Source organism: Balaenoptera physalus, assembly GCF_965194825.1.
Source record: "Balaenoptera physalus genome assembly, chromosome: 15".
In the NCBI taxonomy this organism is placed as follows: domain Eukaryota; kingdom Metazoa; phylum Chordata; class Mammalia; order Artiodactyla; family Balaenopteridae; genus Balaenoptera; species Balaenoptera physalus.
In genome coordinates this window covers 21,982,550-22,007,603 of record NC_138894.1, presented here as the reverse complement: position 1 = coordinate 22,007,603, position 25,054 = coordinate 21,982,550, and the positions used below count along the sequence as shown (strand labels likewise).

At 43.7% G+C, this 25,054-nt stretch overlaps 2 protein-coding genes and 1 long non-coding RNA gene across 5 annotated transcripts in view; 1 reads left to right on the top strand and 2 right to left on the bottom strand.

Annotated features, from left to right (window-relative positions):
- Positions 1-25,054, bottom strand: part of LOC309643308 — a 997,346-nt gene that overhangs the window by 410,269 nt on the left and 562,023 nt on the right. The window lies entirely within an intron of this gene.
- CTNNA2 (catenin alpha 2) overlaps positions 1-25,054 on the top strand; it is a 1,185,886-nt gene that overhangs the window by 815,557 nt on the left and 345,275 nt on the right. The gene's annotated exons all lie outside the window — the stretch shown is intronic.
- On the bottom strand, positions 12,682-24,349 carry LRRTM1 (leucine rich repeat transmembrane neuronal 1). Its single transcript, XM_082425918.1, has 2 exons — positions 14,958-24,349; positions 12,682-14,684 (listed from the first exon to the last, which is right to left on the bottom strand). Exon 2 carries the CDS (start codon positions 14,623-14,625, stop codon positions 13,057-13,059), a length of 1,569 nt encoding a protein of 522 aa, XP_082282044.1. The 5' UTR covers positions 14,626-14,684; positions 14,958-24,349; the 3' UTR covers positions 12,682-13,056.

Genomic DNA, 25,054 nt, shown 5'->3' with positions numbered 1-25,054 from the left:
GGATGCTGAGTCTCACCGGCCGACAGATACAGGACCACAGCCAGAGCCTGTGAATGAACACTCAGAACAGCAGCACATGCACTTTTGAGTTTGATGGCGGTGATATGATGCAATAAGTGGTTATAATTGAACCAGGGTGGACTTCTGTTCCCCCTTCTTCCTGAAATCTCAATTTAAATTCTTAGGAGATCTAGCAGGTCTGGGGAGAGGTGTGCACAGAGGAAGAGGACTGGAGACTGGATCTGTTAACAGAACTGGAAAGAATCATTATATTGGGAGAAAAATAAAGGCAATCACCTGTGGCAAGTCTTGAAGCACCTGTGTGATGGGAGCTTGGTAACCTCCTTAACTAAGTATTCCAGCTGGCTTTGCCTAATAGAGATGGTGTTCTCTTTCTTCCCACTTAATTTAGTTGCTAAACTCCAACTTTTCCCTCCATGGAGATAGTTTTTATATTACTAATATTTAATGTTCTCTTTAAATTAACCTCTTACAGCTACTTCTTAGAATCCATTTCTAGAAACCAATTGTTCCTAATGCCTTTCAATGCTCCTCTAGTCTATTTGTATAAATACAACGTGTAACTATACATTGGTGACACAGGGTGGGAACTACTATTACTTGAGAACTTAACTGTCAGCTAGCACTGTGGTTGACTCAGTATACGTGATCCCTGATAATCTTCCCAAGAACCTGCAAGGCAGCCATTAGTGTGTCCATTTTAGAGATGTGAAGGCCACAGTTCTTAAAGCTCAAATGATGACCTGCCCAAAGGCCATTAGACTCAAGTGGGTCAGACTCTGCTCCACGTTGAGGGGCAAAGTCAAGTGAAAGGAGCGCTTCCCTTAAGAAGCAAACAGTCTAGTTGTTGCTTCCCTGTTACATATGCTCTCGAGAGAGAGAGGATTCATGAGGGACTTAATTCAGAGCAGTGACTAATAGCAGGAATTCCACTCCCTGTGGAGGAGAGTTTGAAGCATGTGGCCCTCTAAAGTCACACTGTGGGTGGCCACCCATATGTCACCACCCTCCTCCGTCCACTGCTGTAAGCCTTCGCATGATACTACGTAGCTCCTAAAGTTGTCACTTACATTCTCTCCTTTGATCCTTACCAGATCCTTGTGAGACAGGCTGAGCAGAGATTAGTTTCTGAATTTTATACACAAGGGAATTGAAGTCCAGAGAGGAGGTGATATATCTAAGTCAGTAAGTGACAGAGCCAGGACCAGGGCTCAGTCTATTAATTCCATCCCAACAGTTTTTTTCTAACACATCATGAAACTTCCAAGTAAAAACAGCTCTGGGAGATGCTGAGTGTAGGAGGGACTGATAAGACCAAATTCCCCAAATGAAACTTTGGCTGTTCAAATAGCCTCTGAATTCCAGGTTTCAATATCAAAGAACCCAGACCTCCTTTGACCTTCTCAAAATCTCAATTGGTGACCTGCCATGATGCTTTAATTTTTTGTGATTTTGTCTCTTCCCCATGTTAATCACTATCTATCTCAGCATTTCTTAAACTTCTTTTTTCATTATCTCCCCCCAAGAGACTTTTTTGGACCTTTTTTTCCCAATTGTCCCCTCACTTTGAAATTTTAATACCACAGATATATTGTGTATCTGTTTATATACTGTCTACCATATGTATATGTGTACTTTATACATAAAACTAGTAAGATATTTTTCATCCCCTTAAGAGCCAATTTTTACTCCTTGGGTTCAGTATTACCCCTGTTGAGAATGCATACTGTAGCTCAAAACTATGAATTCGTTAAAAAAATTTTTTTTTTAAAGAAGGAGGAGGAAAGAAGAAAGAAAGGAATGAAGGGAGGGAAGAGAGAAAGCAAACAATAAACAATAAAACAAGTTAACAAAGACACAAAACACTAAACTGAAAGTGGTCCTCAATTTCCCAATAGTTACAGCTTTTCCTGGTAGTATAGAGACATGTGTTGGGGTTTCATTGTGGCCAAAGTCTTTCCAATATGCCCGTCCAAAGCCGGTGCGGAGCATTCTTTAGTCATTCTGTGAGTAAATCACAAGGAACAGGCTGGGGCTTGGAACAGACTTACCTTTCAGGAACTAATTCCCTAGGAGCAAAATAGAGCATTTCCTCTGACCAAACATAATCTCTGTTTGTGGTGTTGGGTAGGTCTCTAAGGAGGAGTGGAAGCTTCCCTTGGGGCACGTCTAATGAATTCATAACTTTACCTATTGATAAGCAACAGCAGTGGAGAATATATTGGAAATCACCCCTGCTTTCCTCCACACCCTGTCTACCAGATCAAAGAACTAGAAAAACTGCCCAAAATTACTACTACAGATGAGAAAGGAAAAGCCAGGCAGGTGGCACTGACTTGCCCAAAGGCCAGCAGCCAAGTGACAAAGCTGGAATTTGAACTCTGCCTCATAACACATGAGCTCCTCTCCCAGAAGATCGTCCACCTCAGACGTGTTCTCCTTTTGTTACACTTGCTTGAGCAGCATCAAACTGCGGCTGTTAGTACACAGAGAAAAAAAATCTGTAAATAAACACCAGCAAGTCTGTTACAGCTGAAGATGTATACTTAGTGTCTCAGGGGCCAGTATGATTTAATATTGCCGATATTAAATAAAAGTTTGGGAGCCGGGTAACAATCACAAGCTGTGTAGTCTCTTTCCACTTTCAGGAATTGACTACAGAGAGCAAACAGCTCCAATGTGAAAGTGAGTTTTGCTGTATTGCCAAAGACCCACACAAATGATGCTTCCTTGAGCTGGCCTCCAGGCTTTGGTATGTGTGAAGGTAGAAGGCGGGGCCACAGCTGCATCGGTACATAGATGTCAGACACACACATGCATATTCCAGTGATGGGCTACATTCACCAGGACTGTCTGATCTCAGTGGCAAAGCCAAGTCAATTAAGAACCAGAAAAAAGTCAAACGTGGGTATCAAGGCTAAGGCCTGAGCCACTTGCAAAGCTATAAAGGAAGAAACGTGTCTCTCTACCCTCAGACTTCACACTCTGCCTCCTTAACTTCTCCTTCCAGACCCAGTGCTTTCAGGATCTCAGATTTTTGGATAGTACCCTATCACAGAAGAAAATGGGGGTAGCATGGCTTTGCAGCCCTGTTGGACTCAGCACCCCCGCTGGCTGTGTGACCTTGTTTTATTTATCTTTCATTATCTTTTATTAAAGCAAACCAAAATCCCACTTATCTAGCACCTACCATGTACCAGCCACCCACTTCACAAAGAATATCTCATTTAATTCTCAATAGTAACTTATTTAATTCTATTCATAACCCTATCTCCATTTTATAGATGAAGGAATTGAGTATCAGAAAGGTTAAGTAACTTGCCAAAGTCACTCAGCCAGAAGTGAACCCAAGCACTGTGTCTCTAGAATCAATGTTTGACCCCCCCCCTCACCACTAAGGTAAGTGACCTTGGGCAAGTCGTTGAACCTCTCTAAACCTTAGTTTACCTATCTGTAAAATGAGAATATTAATACTCCTCTGGACAAGGAGGGATAAAGGTTTGTTTCAGGGTTTAAATGAGAAAATGTTAAGGATTTAGCAGGTTGCCAGGCACTTTGTAAATACACTGTGTGATAAACATGCTCATTGCAGGGCGGGGGTGGTGGTGTTTGCCTTTCGTAAATGGATCAGGTTGAAGTGGAGGCCTCTCCTCCCCACGCCCGTGATGAGTCTGGTGGACCTAGACTCTTACTGCAGTCTTCTTGCTAATGCCTCACCTTCAAGTTAAATTGGTCTATTGTTCACTCAACAAACATTTACTTAATCCCTGAACAAGAAATGTTGTGTCACTTTGATTGAATGAGTTGACCAAGTCAATGAGAACTAAAAAACCTGAGTGATGTGTTATCTTTAGTTGCAGTTCAGTGATAACACAATTCCTCCTCTTCTTCCTTACAGTATGTTTGTTCTTTTCTCTTTGCACCTTTATGATTTTTGAAATAGTGTGCAAAAAAGGATAAATAAGAGAAAATGAGATAAAAATGACCTGGACAGAAAGCAAAAGAGTGAGGCTGAATTCCAAGAAGGACCATTATTTTTAGAATAAAACCCATGCACGCACACACAGACACAGTTGCAGGGAAATATAGATTTCACAGCAAATGCAATCACTGTGAAGCAGACAGTGAGACAAAATCACAGAGTGTGTGGTTGTCCTACAGCTGAGGGACAAATGACAGGATTGCCTTGGCCAGCCAAAGACAGATTGTTGCATTATTCCATTAATTGTGTGTAGCTTGGCTTTTCCAGACCTTTCTGTGGCAGACTAATCCAGTTCTCACTTGCCACTGACTGAGCCATCTCACTTTTATCCAAGTCTGCCTAGAATATCTCTGAGATAGAGGTCTCTGCCACACATAGTTTGCAATATTGAGAACTCTTAATTGAAGATAAACACACTGATGGTGAACATCTAGTAATACATGATTTCTAAAGAGGATATTGGTTTAAGGACATAAAATATGCTGGAAGATTCAATCTTGATCCTGGCTTTATTTTAAGTCCCATAAACTGTTGGCAGATCTGGGCTTACATATGAGTAATTGCCTGTGTTGTTTCATTTGAGAGGAACAAGGAAGGATCTCCTGTCCAAATATACATCACCCAGGTGTCTCAGTACCTGCAATTCTAGCATTAGAACAATTTCCTTAGGTTATTCCCCCAAAAGATCTTTTTTAAACTGCAAGAATATCTGGGCAAAATAGGTATCAAGATCCATCCATCCATTTTCTACTAGCATTTAGTTTTCACATTCTTTAAAGAGTTGCTGGTAAAGCAGTTGATGGCAGTAGGCTGAATGGAAAGGGAACATTTTGATGTTCGCTATTTGGAAAGCATTGGCATCTATTTGGAAGTCTCTGAGGCATCGTGGAGGCTCCTGTGGAAATGAGAAGAGTGTCAGGCTTGGCAGGGGGCTTGAGGGGGGCACCAAAGGGGCAGTAGTGAGACTGTGTTGCCAAATTTTGTCATTGCCAGACTCTGGCTGGTGAGGGAGAAGGTATAGGAGCATGAGTGCAATGTGTTCTCCAGGACTCCTGCTGGAAGACTTACTGAGGTTTGTATTTTGAGCAAGGCCAGCCATGCTTCATCACAACCAATCAGAGAAGGAAAGGGAAATGACGGAGGAGGACACAGAATTTAGAAGACGCAGTTCCAGGTGTTAGACCTTGACCTTCGGCAAGCTACTTAACCTCTTCTGATCTGAGTCTTCTTGTCTAAAAGATGGGACAAGTTTGTGTCTGCCTTTTGTGATTGTTGGGAGAATTAAAGTAAATAAAATAATTGTAAAGAATACTTAGTAAACTGTAGAGCACTCAGAAACAAATGACAAGCCCATGTATGCTTGTACATCTTTCTCACAAAATCAGCCCCACCAGGAAGAGTCAGTGAGGCTGGGGCCTCCTCACTTAACACTGACCCCCATCCAGCTCAGCCACCAGCCCACCATGCTTTCTTAAAGAGCTGCAGTCTGACTTGTGGATCTTACAGATTGCTGAACTACAAATGTGGCGATACTTGTGACCCTCTAGCTCAGTGTTTCCCAACTTTGACTGAACTTTACAATCACCTGGGAAGTTTTAAAACATATCCTCACCAAAGCCACACCCCAGATCAATTAAATCCACATCTCTGCGGGAGGGACCCAGGCATCAATATTTGTTAAAGCTCCCAAGTGGTTTCAATGTGCAGCCAGGGTTGAGAAGCATTTTCCTAGCTGAGCAAAAGAAAGAAGGATACAGCTAGAAATTTTTTTTTTCTCATAAAACGGGGAGAATAATGGCTTCCCAACATGACATTGATAAGAAGCCAATAACCAACCTGGTAGATCAGAGTAAGGAAAGAAACGGTTAAAAAGGGTTGTGGAGTAGAGTTGGTGTATCACAGCTACTTCTGATGATTATTTGATCAATATAGAGTACAAATCTTGAAACTCTCTCCCCTCATGCTCTCTGTCTTTTTTCCCTCTCTCTTCCCCTTTGCTCCCACCTTCCAACCTTGGCTTTTACTTTTCCCATCTCTCCCTTTCTCCATCCCTCCCCCTTGCTCTCATTTTACTAAAGGGCTCTGAACCCCTAGTTTTCATTGTAGCCACTTACTCAGATCTAGTAAGTTATGTCAGGAGTCCTGTGCAAATGTTTGCCTGTACTTCTTCCCTGCCCGCCCCCCTCACCACAGTGGCTTCTTCAGCCTTTTTACTGATCCTGCTTCATGACAGATCCCTGTGTCTCCCCATCTAACGTGTGGGTGAGTGTGAGTACGTGTGTCCTCTCTAGGGTTTCCTTTCATCTTCCTGCACATTCTAAAAACCCCATTTTCCACCCACACTTGCCTGTGCTTTCTCATCTGTTTTCCTGCATACCCACATCCCTCTCTGAAGCCCTGGTCTCTTTGTGATTTTTTACCTACCTTTACACGTTCACATGCAGTCAAGCCTGATGAATCAGAATATCTGGGGAATGGGAATTCAGGGGAATTTTAATTTTCTGGTTAAGTGGCACTAGCTTGAAACCACTTTTGTTTTATTGTCGGGGAAAATGATGAAATAGAAGCCCAGAACCCAAAGGGTCCTTAGGGAATACCTGGATGAATCCTCCCAAAGGCAAAGAGAGAGAAGCTGTCTGCAGTTAAGATGATTACCAGTTGGACCCAAGGCCTGTGAGTACCAGCACCAGGTCTAAAGACCATCTCTCCTGACTTCAAGACCAGGGTTCTTTCAGAGCACTCTCTCGACATAGCCTGCAGAATTGTTGATTAACCAGGACCAATCAAAAGTAAGTTGCATTTTTGAAGTAAACTCTCTACTTCTCTCCTAATGTCATAGGCCCATAAACTTCATTCATCAATGTGGTCTGCCTGGCCCCAAATGCCCTTCAGTTTGCGATGCCCACATCTCTAGACCATCCTGCTTCTAAGGTCTGAAATCATGGCCCTGATTAAATGTCCACCACTCACTAGACTAAGCAGATTGATTTTTATTTTTATTTTTTGGCTGCACCACATGGCATATGGGATCTTAGTTCCCCAACCAGGGATCAAACCTGCGCCCCCTGCATTGGAAGTGTGGAGTCTTAACCACTGGACCTCCAGGGAAGTCCCAGCACATTGATTTTTAAAATGAAAGCCCATTCCCACCTTGGAGACATTCCAGGCTTGGTTGGAGAAGGGGAAAAGCCCAGACATCAGAACACCTACTGAAAGGAATATCAAGTTTCTCATTTTCCTTCTTGTTAATTAAATATCCACTGTTAACTCGATTTTTTTTTCTGTTTCCTAAATGAGGTATTGCCAGAGAAAAAGTGGGTCAATGGAGGGCTCTGACAGGTTTTGTCCCAGTTAATTTAAGTTTTGCCATATGTTCTTTGAGAAGCGTGTGCTAGCTACAGGTCCTCGCACTGATTAGCAGCCAACCTGAGGGGTTTTCATTTAGACTTCCAATTCTCTTGCAAGAGAGGAAGATTAGAAGGCAACAGAGCTGGGTGAACGACTCCAAGCAAAGCTGGAACACAGTTTGTTGGTGTCAATGGCCTCATTACTCTATACCAGGGAGCAGAGTTTCTGAAACTCGGCACCCTTGACATTTTAGGGTAAATGATTCCTTGTTGAGGGGGACTTCCTGTACATTGTAGGTTGTTCAGCAGGATCCATGACCTCTACTCACTGGATGCTGGTAGCATCCCACCCCCAAGCATGAAAATCACAAATGTTTCTGGACATTACATTGATTGGGTGGCAGATTTGCCCCTGGTTGAGACCCACCACCATAGAGACATAGCCCATTTAATGACCAAGAGGGGTCATTAAATAAATCCTCAACAGTAATATATGAATACCTGGAAGACCTTAGTCTCTTTGAGTCCAAAATCCTCTGGTTAGTGGTTGGGCTGGATGATTAACTGAACTTTGTGCTCCTGGAAGCCTGTGAGAGGTCTCCTCTGTTGGCAGAGTCCTGCATTACCCGATTACAAGAGGCCAGAGCAAACAAAGTCATGATGAAAATTCCTGGATTCAAGCATTGCACCCATGTCATCCACCAAGAATATGGTAAGCATGTACCCTTAGCGCAGGCTAGTCCTAGGGTCTTTGCTGGTTAGAGGAGTGGAGGAGGCAACCATTCAAGGAAATTAGAAACAGGGTATAGTTAAAAGGACACCAGACTGAATGCCCTGTGCTTCCAATTACTAGCTGTACAAAAACACTCAACCTCTCTAAGCCTCAGGTTCCTCATGTAAAGATAAGGTCTAGATAAAGGTTCTCATACCAAGTAACCACTCAATAAATGTATTTCCTCCATCTCATTTACAACTCTGACTAAACCTTAAGGAAGTAATAGCCAGGCTTTTGCTTTGAGCTAAAAACTGTAAACTGTGTCCAGCTGAGGAAGGCCAGGAGCTGGGGCCCAGTCACAGGAGTAAGAATTTTGCCTGCAGGATCCCTGGAAAAAAGTCAGAGTAGAGTGATTTTTAATGGATAAATGTTTTGTAACCCTGAGGTGGAGCTCATGAGTTAGGTGCATGCTCTCTAAAGAATGCTTTGCTGGCTCTTACCACTAGGTAGCAGGCATACACCCTTCTATGGCATGAGGAGCTCAGAAGATCCCCAGCCTGCAGAGCCTCTACCACTCATTAACTAATGCCTGAAAATACCATCAGCCACCTCAGTCCTTTACACCTTGTGATTGATTTTATCAGATCCTTTTGTGAGTAAAAGTTTGACCATGGAAGAAGAAAGCAGGAGGATAATTAATGCTGGAGGGTTCAGTTATATAATATGATCATGTGTATGTTGTTATACATGTGGTTATATATATATATATATATATATATATATATATATATATATATATACATACATACATATATGACAATGTAGTATGTGTGTGTGACTATTATGTGTCATGTTATGTCATTTACGTATATGTATGTATGTGTATATCCCTAAACTTCTCCCAAAATATATATTTCAGGAGCCTGTCTAATAGTCATATTCCAAGTAACTCCTTGCTATTTGACATTCCATCCATGGCAAACCCAAATCAACCAACATAACCACCTATCTAGAGGAGATAACTGATGCTTATTTTGACTACCCTGAAACATTATAATACCCATTGTCCAAAGCATATAAATTCTGGCCTCTTGATAATGGTCTCTGTGAGAAGGGTATCTGATGCCTTTCATTATCCCAGGATGTGTGATCCACCAGTGCTCCCTTCTACATGGCTGCACCAGACAGCATAGGTGCCAAACTTGCTGACAAGGCGATTAATATAACCCAGCAACACAGGAGGCCCCTAAGCCCTCCAGTGATCTGTGTGCAGTTGCTCAGGAAACTTGAGAGAAATAACAGGTAGTGTTTGCCCCTCTAATGACTTACACATACTCATAAACGTGTTGTTGATGCTAAGTCATACCAAATGTCTCCTTCCTGAAGGCAGGGGAAAAAAGGTAAGGCACTCTTAGACTTTGAATAGCTTGAGAGAATATTAAAAATGAACTTTAAAAGTTTCCTTTTACTGGAATAACCTTTTCTTTATGATGGCAACTTTGCAGTCTTGAGAGCCTGGGCTGGGTGGTGGTCTCAACTATCAGGGCTGGAGTCTGAGCCCCAGGGGCTGCTTTTCCTCAGAGTGAAGGCCAAAGGATGGGTTTCATTCAACCTGCTCACTCTGGTACCACCTAAAAAAAAAACTGTCGGGGCTAAGACTGGTCTGAGAGTGTCATTTGTCATTTGAAAGGACTTTTTTTTCTATATAAATATTTGAGAAACCTCTATACTAGGGCTGAACTTTAATCAGCTGGGAAGGTACTGCACATGGAGTGTTAATCCATCACAATGCCCAGGAAGAGACAATGCCCAGGTCTTAAATTCTTTCCAGACAGCACAGGACAAGGAGATCAGCACCCTCTGTGGGAAGAACAACAATAAAAAAGGTGCTACACCTTTAAAAATCAGATTGTCTTTTAAATGCTCAGTAGTTTCCTTAGAGGGGGTCAGAGCAAGTTTCTTGAAGCTTAAAGATCAATTAATTTAAGAAAGAAAAGATTTCAAGTGTCATAAAACCTTAGTTAAAGCTAACAATTTCCCTCATTCTTGCCTTCCCCCACCCCCTGCCATTCTCCAAAGCAAGAGGCACAGGAGCATGAAATGATGTGAGCTAAATTTCTCTGTTTGTGTAGGAAACATATTTCCTTGCCTATAAAGGCACACAACACAGAGACAATAACACACACACACACACACACACACAAACACACACAAACAAATTAAGAACACAGTTTTCATGACCATCATTTGTTCTCCAGGTCTCAGGTTACAGAGTCCTGTTTACAATAGTATTTCATTAGATTTACGTGGACTTCAGATCTTCTACATATGTGGTGTTTAGTCATATGGTGGGTAGGGGTGGCAGCAGCATATAACAAAGCATGATTACTCTCTAGCTTTTTCTCATGGCCACATTTACAAAAGAAGAATGAAGGGGGAAAAAGTCTTAGAGATAGGAGAGAAATTCTCCAGTTTCCAACATCCATATTTCTAGGGGGTAGGGTGGATCTGTGCTTCTGATGTTTGCCAATAAGGCTTTGCTTCCGGAAGCTTTCCCTATAAGCACACCAACACCACCCTTAATGCACCAAGTCAGAGCAGCTTTTGGCACTGGATTTCAGGAACCTTCCTAGGAGCATATTAAATCCATGGAATCCAAGGATTGAATTGAATCCTTCAGTTGCACAACTGGGTTTTTTTTTTTTTTCCAGAAAAGGTCTGTTGTCTCCTAGAGGAGGTCTCTTTAGTGAGGTTTCATTATAGATGTTCCTGCAACCCCTTCCCTCCAAGTGAGATGCTGTTTACAATGGCATTCCCAAATGATCATTCTTAGACTAAATCCAAAACCCCCTCCTCAAAGTTATCAAAGCGTCTCTCTTCTAGAACATTACTAGTTTAAATGGGTGTTGCGTGCATTGGTATGTGTCATAAAGTCATGTTTTAATTATAAACAAAATAAGATGACGTTTCCTGGTCAGAGAAAATGAGATTATGGGGTGTGTGTGTGTGCACGCGCGTGCGCATGCCCACACGCGTGTGCGTGTGTAAGAAGCTCTCTACCAAGGCTTAACATCTTAGAGACATTTGCAAAATATTTCTCTTGAAAGAACCTCTCAGAAGCAGTATTTTTAGGCATATTGGGTTCTCCATTGGTAAAAGAGAAATCTACTACCAACCCTCAGATTAAGTAAACCTCCTGGTGATGCCATTCTGCATTTCAAACAGCTGATTGTGCCTTTTTAGGTAGGTGGCCGGAGGCATTTGCATTTTGGGAGAGGGTGGTGTATGTTTTCTCCCCCCATCCCTCTTCCTGCAATTCAGACTTCTCTCTCTCTCCAAAAAGAAAAGGAAAAAAGAACAATGCCAGTCTGTAAGATCATTCAGAGGGGTGAGCACCTGAGTTTGAGAAAAACTTCTGGACATGGACAACATTAGCTCACCAGCTGTCACTCATGACAGTTTATTTCAATCACACATTTGCTTAAATTGCTAGCTAGTGAAAGACCCCTCCCGTCCGTCACACATACTTCTCCCCTGTCCCTTCCCCACACCACCACCTGCTACCACTCTTGAATTTAGTTCAATAAACAACCCACATCTCTGTGGACCTGGAAACCTATGAAGGTTGGGAAGGGGAAATCACTGACCCCAACACAGAAAAAACTAAGACAACACAGGAAAGCAGGCATTACACAACAGGGCAATCTGAGGAGAGGCAGCTTTTCTGTCCTGGGTTAACAAATTATTCCTATTTCAGTAATATTGGAACATAGGATCAAAAGCTCATCTTCCCCATCCCACCCCACCCCCATCACTTCTGTATCCCATCTGCCCCTAAAGTCTCCTGCTACAAGCAGCACCCAGGGTAGGATTTTCCCACTGTTCCCCACAGCAACTAGGAGTGTGCTGTCACTGCTGAGAGCCTCAGCTTGCTGCAGTCTTACCAATATGCTCCAGAAAGCACAGCTTTCATCACCGAACATTTGGATTCCGCCTTATTTCCCTGAGTCAGACCACAGGAGCTGAGGGTCTTTCACTCGAGAGAGTATGGAAAAGGGAACAAATGCTACTAAGTCTGGTGAATCCAAGGCGTAGGAGTATAGTGAACCAGTGGCATTTGGGGGTGAGATTTTGAATCGAATTGAAAGACGCTTGTATTAAGTGCAAAAATGTTTCCTGTTCATAGGAAAAACTGTCTGGCACTGCCTTTTAAAAAGCATTTGCAATGATCTCTGCCTTAAAGGCTGGGCAAGGATGCTTAGTCCTCAGTCCGCCTTTCAATTGCTTTAAAGTGGCTAGATTGCACTGCACCTCCCCACCCCCAAATATAATATAAAGGGTCTTGCTTTTTTCAGTCCTTAATCATGTGGGGTACCTCCACCTGATAAGCTCTGTTTGTCCTTCTTAATGTTTCAAAATGAGCCTGGCTACTTTGCTCCTGAATTTCTGGATTTTCCCTGTGGCCACTAGATCACCCCTCCACTCACACACACACAAACACACACACACACACACACACACACACACACACACACGGGGGCAGGGGGAAGGAAATTCTAACTGTTGCTTCTCTCTTAACCAGGTAACAATTCATTTAGGTTACACCAGTCTGTAAAAACTGTAAATGCTATTTTATTTTAAACATTTTAAGTTTACCAAAAAAAAAATCAATGATTGATTGATTGGTACCTTTTTACACTCTCAGATTCCTGAATATGGACAGATCTTCAAAGGGAGGAAGGAGTTCTCATATGAAATTTAAGATAGACTGTCCTGAAGGTTGTGGGGTGGTGTTTTGTTGTGTTTTATCTCGTTTTTGTTTTTAAGACACAATAAAGCTAAAATGTCAAGTCTCTGGGAGAGATCCCCTTACAGTTTCAGTCAAGGAGCATATCAGAGCACAGACAGGAGACCCCAGCCTGGTGCTCGCCGGCCCGCCCCGGCTGTCCAGGCATATTTGGTAGCGCACGGGTTGGGAGCCACTGGGACAATCACACCTCGCATTCCCTCGCGGGCTGCTGGTGGCAGGTACACGAGCCATACTCGTTGATGATGACCAGGGCTCCCTCAATGTGGTTCGGTTTGTAATCAACGTAGTATTCCTGGGCAGACATGGCAGCCATCTGATGCATGGTCTGTTTCTGCTTTTGCTTCCTGCGCTGCGTCACAAAGCACTGTCTGAGCTGCCTGAGACTGGCTGGGAAACACTTCCAAGAGACATAGAGCACCAGGACCACGATGAGGAAGGAGAAAATGAGGGCCATGGTGCCGGTGACCACCTTGTGAATCTGCACAGCGTTCTCGGCGTGTTCGCCGCCGGGGAGGGCCACGGTAGCCAGCTCAGGCGTGCTGTCGGGCTGCCCCTCCCTGCCGTCAGCGAGAGTGGTGGCCGGGCCGGCGGAGGATCCCAGGTCGCTGCGGTTGGTGACGGCCGAGAGCAGGTGGCCGCTAGTGGGCTCGGCCCCCTCCTCGCACAAGTGGAAAGCGTACACGGCGTCCAGGACGTCCTCGCCCTGTGCGTACTCCGGGCTGGCGCACTGCAAGTTGCCATCGTAGCGCCCCTGGAAGTTGCTGAGCCACGAGGCCAGGGCGCACACGTTGCGCCCACAGTCCCAGAGGTTCCCGGCCAGGGTGACGCTCGTCAGCGACTTCCAGGAGTTGAGGATACGGGGCTCGATGTAGGTGAGACGGTTGGAGTCCAGCTGCAGGGACTGGAGGTGTGGCACGGTCTCGAACACATGGGGCTCCATGTACTCGATCTCGTTGCCCGACAGGTCCATTTTCTCCAGGTTCCATACCCAGTCCAGCGAGCTGACCACAATGGCCACCTTGTTCCTCCTCAGGCAGAGCGAGTGCAGGGAGATGAGGCGCGGGAAGTGGGCGAAGTTCACCTTGACCAAGTCGTTGTGCTCCAGGTGCAGCTCGGTGAGCTTGAACAAGCCAGCGAAAGAGTTGCGCGCCAGACTCTTGAGCTGATTGTATCCGATGTCGAGAAACTTGAGGCTGCGGCAGTCCTGGAAGATGCGCACGGGCACGAACTGGATGGCGTTAGCCCGCATGTGCAGCGTGGTGAGCTTCCGCAGCCCGTGGAAGAGATCGGGCGCGAGCGCCTGCAGCTTGTTGTACGAGAGGTCCACGCTGCGCAGGTTGGGCATGGGCCGGAAGGTGGTGTTGGCCAGTTGAGTGATCTGGTTGGAACTCAGTGTGAGTTCCTTAACTCGGCGCAGTTTCTGAAAGGCGTCCCCCTGCACCGAGCAGATGTGATTGTGATCCAGATAGAGCCACGTGAGCTGCATTAACCCCGTGAACTGGCCGGCGCGCAGCTCCGAGAGGCTGTTGTAGCGCAGGGACAAGCCCAGCAGGCCGGACAGGTTGTGGGGCGCCTCGGTGAGGTTGAGCGCCTCGCAGTACAGCAGCCGCCCCTCGCACCGGCACAGCTGCGGGCACCCGCTGGGGGCGGCGGGCAGCATCTGAAAGCAGGCCCCCAGCAAACACAAGACCACCCCCGAGGGCCTCCTCAGCAGCCAGTATAGACAGAGACCGAGCAGCAGGAAATCCATTAGCGAGAATCTTTCCAGAGAGGCTGGAGAATGTCCATTGGAAGCGCTCGGTCAGAAATCTACATCATATTTTATTCCGAGGGAGGGGGAGCGGGGGAGGGGGAGAAAAGGGCAAAAATCAAATAAATGCATTGAAATAAAGCAGGACCCCCCCCTCCCCAAAGCCACACGTTCACCTCTAAGCATGCAGAAAGCTGGGCAGCATAGAAAGTTCACAGCCACGTAAAGATCAAAGAGATGGTGATTTGGTCCATGTTAGATGCTGCAGCAAAGAAAAGGGAGGAAAAAAAAAATCTTCGGGAAAGAATTTAATTAAAAAGTGTCTTACCCACCCTTTTCCAGAGAGTGACAACCTCCATTCAGCTGCTCCCTTTGTGTGCAGGCTAATTATATGCAGGGCGAGAGAAGACCCCTCTGTGTTTCCGAGGCAGCCCCGGTCCGCGGCCGGCGGATCTGGCAGGCGCACAATGTCTCACTTTGCTGCTCCGCTCGGGGCTGCAAGGGCGGCCGGCGAGGCGGGGAGGCGACTTCTAGGACCCGCAAGTTTCCCAACTGCGTGCGGGAGCCGGGGCTTCGCCTTCCTGCCGCTGTCCTTTCCCTCTGCAGTTCGGACTGTGACGTTGTGGGGAAAAAAAAAAAAAAACTCCAAACTCGGGGCTCGCGACTCCCCAGGATTTGACAGTCTGGTTAATGTCCGTCATTGGAAAGGACCACTGACCGGCGACACCTTTTGCTCCGCGGAGACCGCCTGCCATTCGCGCCCGGGGCGGCTGCGGAGAGCGGGCTCGCTCATGCTTTGCGGGCGGCGGGGAGGTGCGGGCGGCGGGCGGCTCGGGCGGCGGCGCTGGGAGCGGGGAGCGGCGCCCAGCGCCCGGGCTCCTTCCCTCCGCCAGGCAGTGTGAGGCGCGAGCTTGCACCGGCACCTACTGCTCACTGAGTGTCGTAAGCTGCTCACGATTGTGCGTCTTCCCGGAGCACCTCAGACATGGGCAGATTGAAAAGGGGTGGGCAGAAAACCAACATTCTCCCGAACCACTAAAGTAATATATGTTCTTTGATGAAATGGAAATAACTTTCAGCTTTTTGGTCCATATTTCCAAAAAGAAAAAGAAAAAGGAGGGGGGATGGAGGTTTGGAAAAGCATCATCAACGACAAGATATTTCCAAGTGGGAGACTGAAATATTCTGTTCCGCCCTCCCCTTCCCTTTGGGGAACGTTCCCCCCTCCCCCTTTAAAGCTGTCTACGTGTAAGAGATACGTAGGAATCTGTAGAGAAATCAACATTTGGTCCTTTGCTTTAGAAAAGCAACTTGAGAGAAGCTAGAGGAAAGCAGTGATTGTGGGGACTTGGCTGAGATTTTTCTTTTTTCCCTTGCGGGCACTGGAGTTCTGCAGTCAGCCAGCCCTTTTAGGTGGTGGATGGGGGAATGCTTTCCAAACTCAGCGGATTTGGAAAGCCACCCTGGTCCCGGGGGTAGGAGACCTAGAGTGGCAGAAACCTATGTCTGTGTACAGGGAGTTTCTCTTGCCCGAGATCCCGCCGGGGCTTCACCAGTCTCCATAGATGTCTGTGGGGTCCTGGGTGGATTAAAGAAAGATTTTAATGTCTGACACCGGGAGGGCTGACCCTGACGTGCTGCTCATGGTGATGACAGAACCCTGCAGTACACTCCGCTCCAGGAGAATGTGCGAGAGGATGAGAGGAGAAGGGGTAGTTTAAACCCTCGTGAATCCTACCCCTTTCTATATATACACCCGTACTTAAGCTTTGAGACTGTTACTAAATTGTATCATGTGAGTATGAAGAGGTCTTGGCCTGATTATTTCCATTAACACTCATTTATGGATGGGCTCCTTAAGCTTCTTATGTTGAGCTCTGTCTTGTTCCAACTGGTCTGGAGAGGGTCTGCATTGCTGTTGTCAGGGACCTGTTGGTCATCTGTTAAAAAAAAAAAAAAAAAAAAAAGACAGAGAAACCCTGCTGGAAGCGAGTGGATAAGCCTACCTTCTTGACAAATATGCCCAAGGAGGTAATAGGGAGAATGAAATGTGAATTTCCAGCTCCTCACTTCTAATTCCCATCATGTCTGACTCTTAGGAACTGAAAATAAGTGGACGTTATCTATAGTTGTGCTCACATTGATAAGAATGAGGTGGATTACCAAAGCTCCAGGGTTGGACTGGCTTTGGACAAGTAACTAGGTTGCTCCTTACATTCAAGCTAAAGACACTACTAACCAGTGGAATCAAAGTCACCAAAGACTAGTGGTACTTTTCAGGAAAAGTTATATGAACAGGGGCATGAATCCTTCCATTTTGGATTCCTCTGAGCTCTGGCCTGGTCATTCATCTCTGAGATGCATCCTTCAGTTGGAAGGAAAACAAAGCTGAAATGTCCTAGACATCACATGCTGTCTTAGGAGCTAAAAAAGACATTAGAAAATCTGAATTTTGCACATGACAAAACTAAGGTACAGAGACATCGGGTGATTATCCGAGGTCTCACAGCTTGTTACTGGCACAGATAGGTTATTTTCTGTCCCGCACCAAAGTGGTGGTCTTCCTTTCCCATTCTTGATGGTCACCTCTCCATCACTCTTGCCTCCTGCCTAACTCTGGACTGGGCACTGGCACCTCCAGGGTGCTGCGGAACACTTTAACAGACGAACAATTTCACCTTCAAGTGTTTTCACCTCTTGCCAAGACAATTATTCCTCACAGCAAGCCGGTTGATTGAGCCATAAACTCTAAAGGGTTGGGGAGCTGGGGCAGACAGGGGTAAACATTGGCCAACCATTCAGCAAGTATTGTGAGTACAAGCCACCCAATCCCCATGGCTGCTAGGAAGAAAATTCTCCTAATGCAGGCAGCTTGCAAAGTGGTGCTAGAGCCTGCCAAATGGCAAGAAGAGGTCCCACTTTGGATGTCACTTGATTTGTAGAGCTGGTACAGAGAGGCAGAAAAGAGTTGAGTCTTGGCAAGAAGGAAGGAAAATAAAATTAAATTCACTGCATTTATAAGTGAGTTTTCTTCTAAGTATGATACTCAAAACGTAGAAGATATGTCTAGGCTGTAATTAAAAAATACATATGTACATATATATATTGCTTTTCACATTATTATCCTGCAAATCATTTCATCTGGATGGTTTCTTTAAATCTTTCCCACTTCTAATGTGGCAAGATTGCATCTTTTCTACGGTTTTAAACCCCTTGGCAGAACCGTATACATTAACAGATTGAAATGAGCTTTATTGAAATTTAGCTATTCTAAGTCATCCAAGTTGCAGAATCCCAATTTATTATGTATTTAAAGCACACCAGCCCTGATTAAATCAATGCAAATTAGGTTAAATAAGAACAACATGAATCAAGTGTTTCAGCAAAGTTGAGTCGAGAAACGACAACTTTTGAGTCACCAAAGCAAGCTGATATAGCTGGTTTTCATGAGTTTTAATTTCATGCCTCTTAGGGTCCAATACACTAAAAAGTAAAAAAAAGGAAAGAGCTCACATAAAGTTCTTTCTTTCCTCATGTTTGATCTCTCATAACTCTTTACCTCTCTTGTGAGAACATCTAATGCATCAGGTTATAATGTGATGATTGTGTATATACATGAGCAATCTCTTTTTCTGGGCTAAGCACAGTTTTCTGTTGGTAAATGTCTTCTCCTTCAGCATTGGATGCTGATGAGAGATACTTTACACACTTAAAAACACCCTTGTTATTTTCCGTGTTTGTATGGGGAAAGATATTTAGCATGTCTTGCTGAACTGCCATAGTAGTTGAGCAAGAAAGGCACCTCAAGCTACTAGGCCAACATGTGATTGGGGAGTGGGGTAAGAAAGGATAAAAATCTTGAAAATGTGGATTCAGCAAATGGGAAGGAACTCAGGGGTACATGAAGTATGGATCTGATTGCCAAAACACAATCTGGAACTAAGAGGAGGTGGAAGAACAAGCTCGATGCAGCTGGAGAGTCCAGAAGTATAGTTTGGAGGAGGGAGGGGTAATTTATTCCTCCTCTCCTAAACCTTATACTGATACATTAACCTTTGCATAATAAACCCTCCTTGTTTCTTCTTGGTACTTTATGTTGTGATGGGGTGGTAGGGGCTGGTCACATACAGGTTTTTTTTTTTTTTTTTGAAATGTTGTATCTCTCCCATTTCATCTCAACTGAAGGCCACCTCCAATTCATTTATTTGACTCAAAATAGTTTGTGAACCTAGAGGTGCAAGTGACAAAAGTCTGAAATGAGCATGCATTCTGAGGATTGGCCTTCCAATAGTAATCTTTGGCAGTGTTCAAGGAAAGAGAAATTCAAATGGTGATTTTAATGTTCTGTCATTGCTTGCTCCAGCCTGGACCTTGGTCTTTATGTGGTTGTCTTTAATTTTCAGTAGCAGTGAGCACTGGCTTTTCTTTAAAAGGAAACATTTAGATGTAGGGGAGGAGGGTGGGAGTCACAATTTCAAAAGGAGAGAATTAACTCTGTTGTTCCTGTGGGCACACAGCATATAACTGGCCTTTTGCAGAGTGCCTCTGAAGATGTATATGGGGCCAAAGGGTGAGGGCTGTAAGGTTTCTCTCAGGAGATCTACTTAGGAGGAACACATTAGAAAAGGTCATTTTTTCTTATCAAACTTTATCCTCCTCTTAAAACAAGGTAGTAATATGGATAGCACTAAGGCAATACCTAACATCTTGCATTGATATTAAGTCATGGGAGTAAACCAAAGAAATGCAATGACTTAGTGTTTTCCTCCTGGAGCTTTAGGTAGGGAAGAGCAGTAGACACTGAGAGACTTAGCCGATAATAATTATATATGGCCCAGTGCTTGAGAGTAAATATCTCTAGAACATACAAATGTGAAGAGCTGACAGGTCAAATGGGACCAATGCTAAAAAGCTTCATTGAAGGAAGTAAGGTGTATGAAGTAGTTTAAGGACTCAAGGCTCACTGACTGGAGAGATGGGCATCGTGAAGGCATAACCTACGATGGGGAACTGAAATGCATATATCATGATGAGTGGATTAATTCCCTAGTTCTCCGGGGGAAGAAGATATACAGGGACAAATGGAATCTGTGTTGGGAGAGGAAGGAAGTTGGTACAGGGTTTCCAAGCATTTGCTATATTAAGACCATGCATTGGTCCCCAGACCTAGTTCTTTCCCTAGGCCTGGTTTTATAAATACTGGTGATAAACCAAGTCTGCTTTTTATGATGCATCTTATGTGGAAAGTGTGTGTGACTTTAGGTATGTGACCAAGCTTGAGAAATGACAGCACAGCTAGTATAATAAGTTTTGAAGATAACCATTGTTAATTTGATGATTACCATTTGCCATTAAATGAACTGTAAATTTTTTTTACAAAGGACTACCAATGCTATACTCAAAATGTTAGTTTGCTGTATTCTTCTAGCCTCTAAGACTGAACACCTTAAGGTTATCTTTGACTTTGTAATAAATACCTGGGTTAGCTCCTGAGACCTGTTCTGCTGTCCTGGGCCCCTCTCTACAAGCTTCTTCTGCACTGCCATTTGCTCTGCTCATGCCATATTATACCTAACTGCTGTTTATACTCTCTCCATCTTTGCTTGCCTTCATTCTAGCCTTCCTTCAAGGCTGATGATGTCAAATTTCCTCTCTGACATTTTTTTTTCTTGCCCATGCCACGCGGTATGTAGGATCCTAGTTCTCTGACCAGGGATCGAACCCACGCCCCCTGCAGTGGAAGCACAGGGTCTTAACCACTGGAGTGCCAGGGAAGTTCCCTTCTATGACTTCTTAATTGATTCCCATGTAAAGTGATCTCTCATTCTTCTGAACTATATTAGCAGCTTACCTTTACCAATACTGCTCCTGGTGCGGTTCACTTGATATGAGTGTAGCAGCCATTTCTAATTATAGTATTTTAGAACTGAATGGGACCTTAACATCTTGGAGATTAGGAATAAAAAGACTTCAACTGGGGTTCCTTGCTTTGCCATTTTCTCTCAGTTTGATCCTACACAGGTCACTCCATTATCAGTGAAATAGGACCAAGGATGGCTATCTTAAAGGATTCTTGGGGAAAATTCAATGATATCATGTATATTAGAATTTTGCAACTTGAAAGTGTAAGCATAGGACTAGCAGGCCTGGAGCGTGTTAGAAAGGCAGAAGTTTAGGTGTCTTCCTAGACCCATTGAATCAAATCTGCATTTTACCATCAGCTCCAGGTTAAAATTAAATTTTAAGAAGCATTCTATTGGAGCACTCACAAATTCTATCCTGAAAAAGTCACTCAAGTATCATTAATTTCCTAGTTTATAGTTCAGGAATTGAAGGGCCAGAAATGTTAAGTGATTGCCCAAGATGGGTGCTAGAATTTGGACAAAAACCTCACGTCTTCTGAATCTTGTTCTCTGTCCTATTAGATTTCAAACACATAGAATGCAAAGTCTGTGTCTATCTCAGTACTTAGCACTTCATAGGGCTCTTAATAAAGTTTGGTTTTACTGTTGGTAAGAAGGTAAGTATAGAGAGCCCTTGTACATGCTAGCCTTAGGCAGTTCCTGGCTTATATTACACCTCAGTTTTCTTATCACTGTCAATCTGTATGTATTTCTCATGGATGTCTAAGTGCTACCTTTTTATTATAGAAAAATGAAAAATGGGGGAAAAAAACACGAAAAAAAATTTTAAATGAAGATTGTCACCTAAAATTCAACCACCTGGAGATAAACTATTAAGTTTTGGGTACATATTCTTTTAGAATTTTACTATTTCACATATATTTATATTTTCTAAAAATACAATAACATTATACATATTACTTTGTAACTATTTTTTTTCATTTTTGATATATTCCCATATCCAGAATACAAATTGATAGGATCATCTTCAATGGCTACAGACCATTCTATTTATTTTACCCATCTCCCTTTTTTACCAATTAAGTTGTTTCTGGTTTTTAGCTCTTATGAAATGACTGGGACAAACTTCCTCATACATATACTACTATAGACTGGATGTTTGTGCCCCCCAGAATTCATATATTGAAACCTAATCCCCAATGTGATGGTATTTGGAGGTGGGCCCTGCCAGAGGTTATTAGGTCACTAGAGTGGAGCCCTCATGAATGAGATTTGTGCTCTTATAAAAGAGACCCAGAGAGCTCTCAGGCCCTTTCTGTCATGTGAGGACACAGTGAGAATACGGATGTCCATGAACTAGGAGGCAGGCTCTCACCAGATACCGAATCTGTAGGTTTCTTGATATTGGACTTCCAAGCCTGCAGAACTGTGAGAAAGAAATGTTTGTTGTTTAACCACCAAGTCTGTGGTAGTTTGTTGTAACAGCCTGAACAGACTAGGACATATACCCTTGCACATTTAGGCAACTGTGTCTTTAAATTTTAATTCCAGAAGTAGTATTGGTATTCAAAGAGTGGGGAGTTTTAAAAGACTTTCAATACATAAGGCCAGATTATCCTCCTGAAAGGTTGTACATATTTCACCCTCAATATCTCTTTTGCTGCTTTCTTCTTCTCCTTGAGAAACTCCACTACACCACAGATAGAAACATCTTTTGGTTCCCTTTCCTTCATCTGTCTGGGGCACCGACTGAGATCCCTGTCGGAATTTGTTCTTGGTGCCTTGGAACCATCCTTCCTTCCCATTCCCATTTCCTCCCTCCTTCCTGAAGAGGCAGGTGGAGGCTTGGGCTTTGGGGTCTTCAGTGTTCCTTCTGGGAGCTCACAAGCATTTCATTGCCACATCTTATTAAGTGGCTGTCCAGCCAAATTATTTTCGCAAAGGTGTTAATGTCTGAAAATAGTTTAATGCCGTGTTACTTAAAATACTCTGTGGAGGTAAGAATGTTTAAATATATTTGTGAAATGCACTAGACTCTGTTCTTTGCTATTCACAATACACTATCTCAATCACGAGAAATCTTGTTTTTCATGGTTTCACCCACTTATTTGGGACATCTGTTAACATCAAACCAATGTGCCAGAACAGCTCAGGAAACATTTATTTAATTGTAAACACATAGGTATATTTGACTTTAACTTGGCTCTCACCATACCAAGAAGTGATTCTCAGGTTTAGATCTCAAACACTGTAACAAGATGCTGGTGCAAAAATCAGTTTTCTGTCAGGCCCCAAGGATTTGTGGGGATAGCCAGACAACTACAGTTCTTCTGCTTGGTATTAACAAGTCTCACCCCCTCATCCTAGCCACAAATAATGGAACCAATTTGATTCTGTAGTAAGTTCTGTCTCTGATACATCTTGACATTTAATTATCTTGTTTTCCAGATGTTGCTAATTTTGTCTTTGCAGGTAAAATGAAATCCCCTAAGGAAAGACTTGTTATTTTCCTGCTTTTAGGACCCTCTAATATCTACCTCTAAAGGTGTGGAAGACTATCATATATGAGAAACCATATACAAAGAGCATCAGAATTGCCACATTACAGTGATAAACGTGCCCCTTTTCCTCTTAGTGCAGTCTGGCACAGTGCTGGCTTTGTAGAGATTCTTGTTGAATTGACTTTATTAACTGGTTTGAATTTTTGCCTAATCAATAGCCTGGGGAATCTGAGCTAAATATAAAAAGCCTTTATATTACATTGACATATAGGCACAACTTATTAACCCAGGAAGGTGTAAACTTTTGGAGTTGAAGTCACACACATTAATGCCATTTATATGTGGCTTCATTTCACAGATCTAGTTTGTGTAGGAAATCCCCCACCATCCATGAGCAGTGAGCCTTCTGTAGTAAATTAACCAGTTGGGTGCATTTATGTCTTTATTCAATCATCTCCCATTCTCTGGAACCACTTCTTAATCTCTCACAGGCGCCTTGAGAATACCTTTTAATAATTTAGCATAAATGTCTGTTGCTGATCTTATTTGTTTTCGTTAGTTTAAGTCAAATGGAGGTTTAGCTGATGAGATAAAGTTAGATAAAATGTGCCTGCCTTGGGTATTCTTAGATCTGGAGTGGAGGTGATGGGTAACAAGGCAGTATGATTCATGCTATGGCAGAGATGTAAGCAAGAACTGGGATTGGAGAGATTTCTCTAGCTAATTGAGCAAGGACAGTCAGAGGAGGTGAGAGAAAAGGAGGAGGGGTTGACCAGATAGACAGAGGGTGGCCACTCCAGTCAGTAGGCAAAGTCTGTGAAAAAACTACAGGGGCTTCTGAGATGCTTATGGTGTCTGGAGCACAGGAATGAAAGAGAGGGGATTGAGGAGAGATGAGACTGGAGTGTTAGCTCAGAGCCAGATTGGGAAGACTTTCAACCTGGATTACAATTTCCAAAATGTGGGTACAAGGAATATAATCCTGATGATGGTCTTGAACACGAAGGGCAGGGAAAAGGATACTGAAAACAAGGAGAGAAGCTAGGAGCTTCCCATATCTGCCCAAGTGAGATATTGTGTGAGGCTGACTATATTAACATGAGAGATGGACAGGACAGGACAAGTACAAAAATAGTTTTGCAATGGGATTGACAATCTTTTAAATGGTGCTTTTTCCAAGAAACAATTTAAGATGATTTCAGTGAATGGATTGATTTAGGGTAGATGGGAGGAAAGGAAGAATAAGATGTGAAAGAAAACTCTAACATATAGAGCTAAGAGTAAGCAGTTAACCACTGGTGGTCCAGTGGTTAGGACTCTGAGCTCTCACTGCCAAGGGCCTGGGCTCAATCCCTGGTTGGGGAACTAGGATCCTACATGACTACAGTTAAAGATGTGGACAGAGGTTGCATCTGGATCTAAAGATAAGGGAATCCCTGGAACGTGCTTGGTAGTTATAGTGGTGGCAGTATATGCAAATCCTCAGAAAGAAAGATTAGAATACAGCTGATGTACAATCAGAGGCCTTTGCAGTATGGTAAGGTGCTGTGATGTGGGAAGCAGCTGGGTGATAGGGAGTATATGGCCTGTGCTATCTGCAAAGTACATGGTTTGATTAAAGGCTTTCAAATTCTAATTTTTAAGAATCCTATTCTATTCATAAGCAAGTGACACTGCAGGCGTTATTCAGCTTGTGGAATACCAGTTTGGAAAGCTTCTTTTAACATGATGATTCTCAACGTGGAAGAATAGGAGGGAGCAGAGGAGGTGGAGGTCACTTCAATAGGAGGCACAAAGTAGGGAACATTGTGCAAGTCCATAGTGAGCAGCTTTTAATATATAGTCATGGCCATGAGACTGTGAGTAATAGGTATTTCACATGGCTGTGAAAAAGAAAAAAATATGGTGGAGATTGACAGGTTTTGAGAAGAGCCCAGATGGTCAAGGACCATTAACATTGGGAGAAGCTGCCCAACAGTGAGTAAACCTGCAAAGGAACAGTGCAACCCCAGTGCTGTCTGTCTAACGGCTCTGGGTCAAGGACTGGCTGATGCTGAGTCCTTC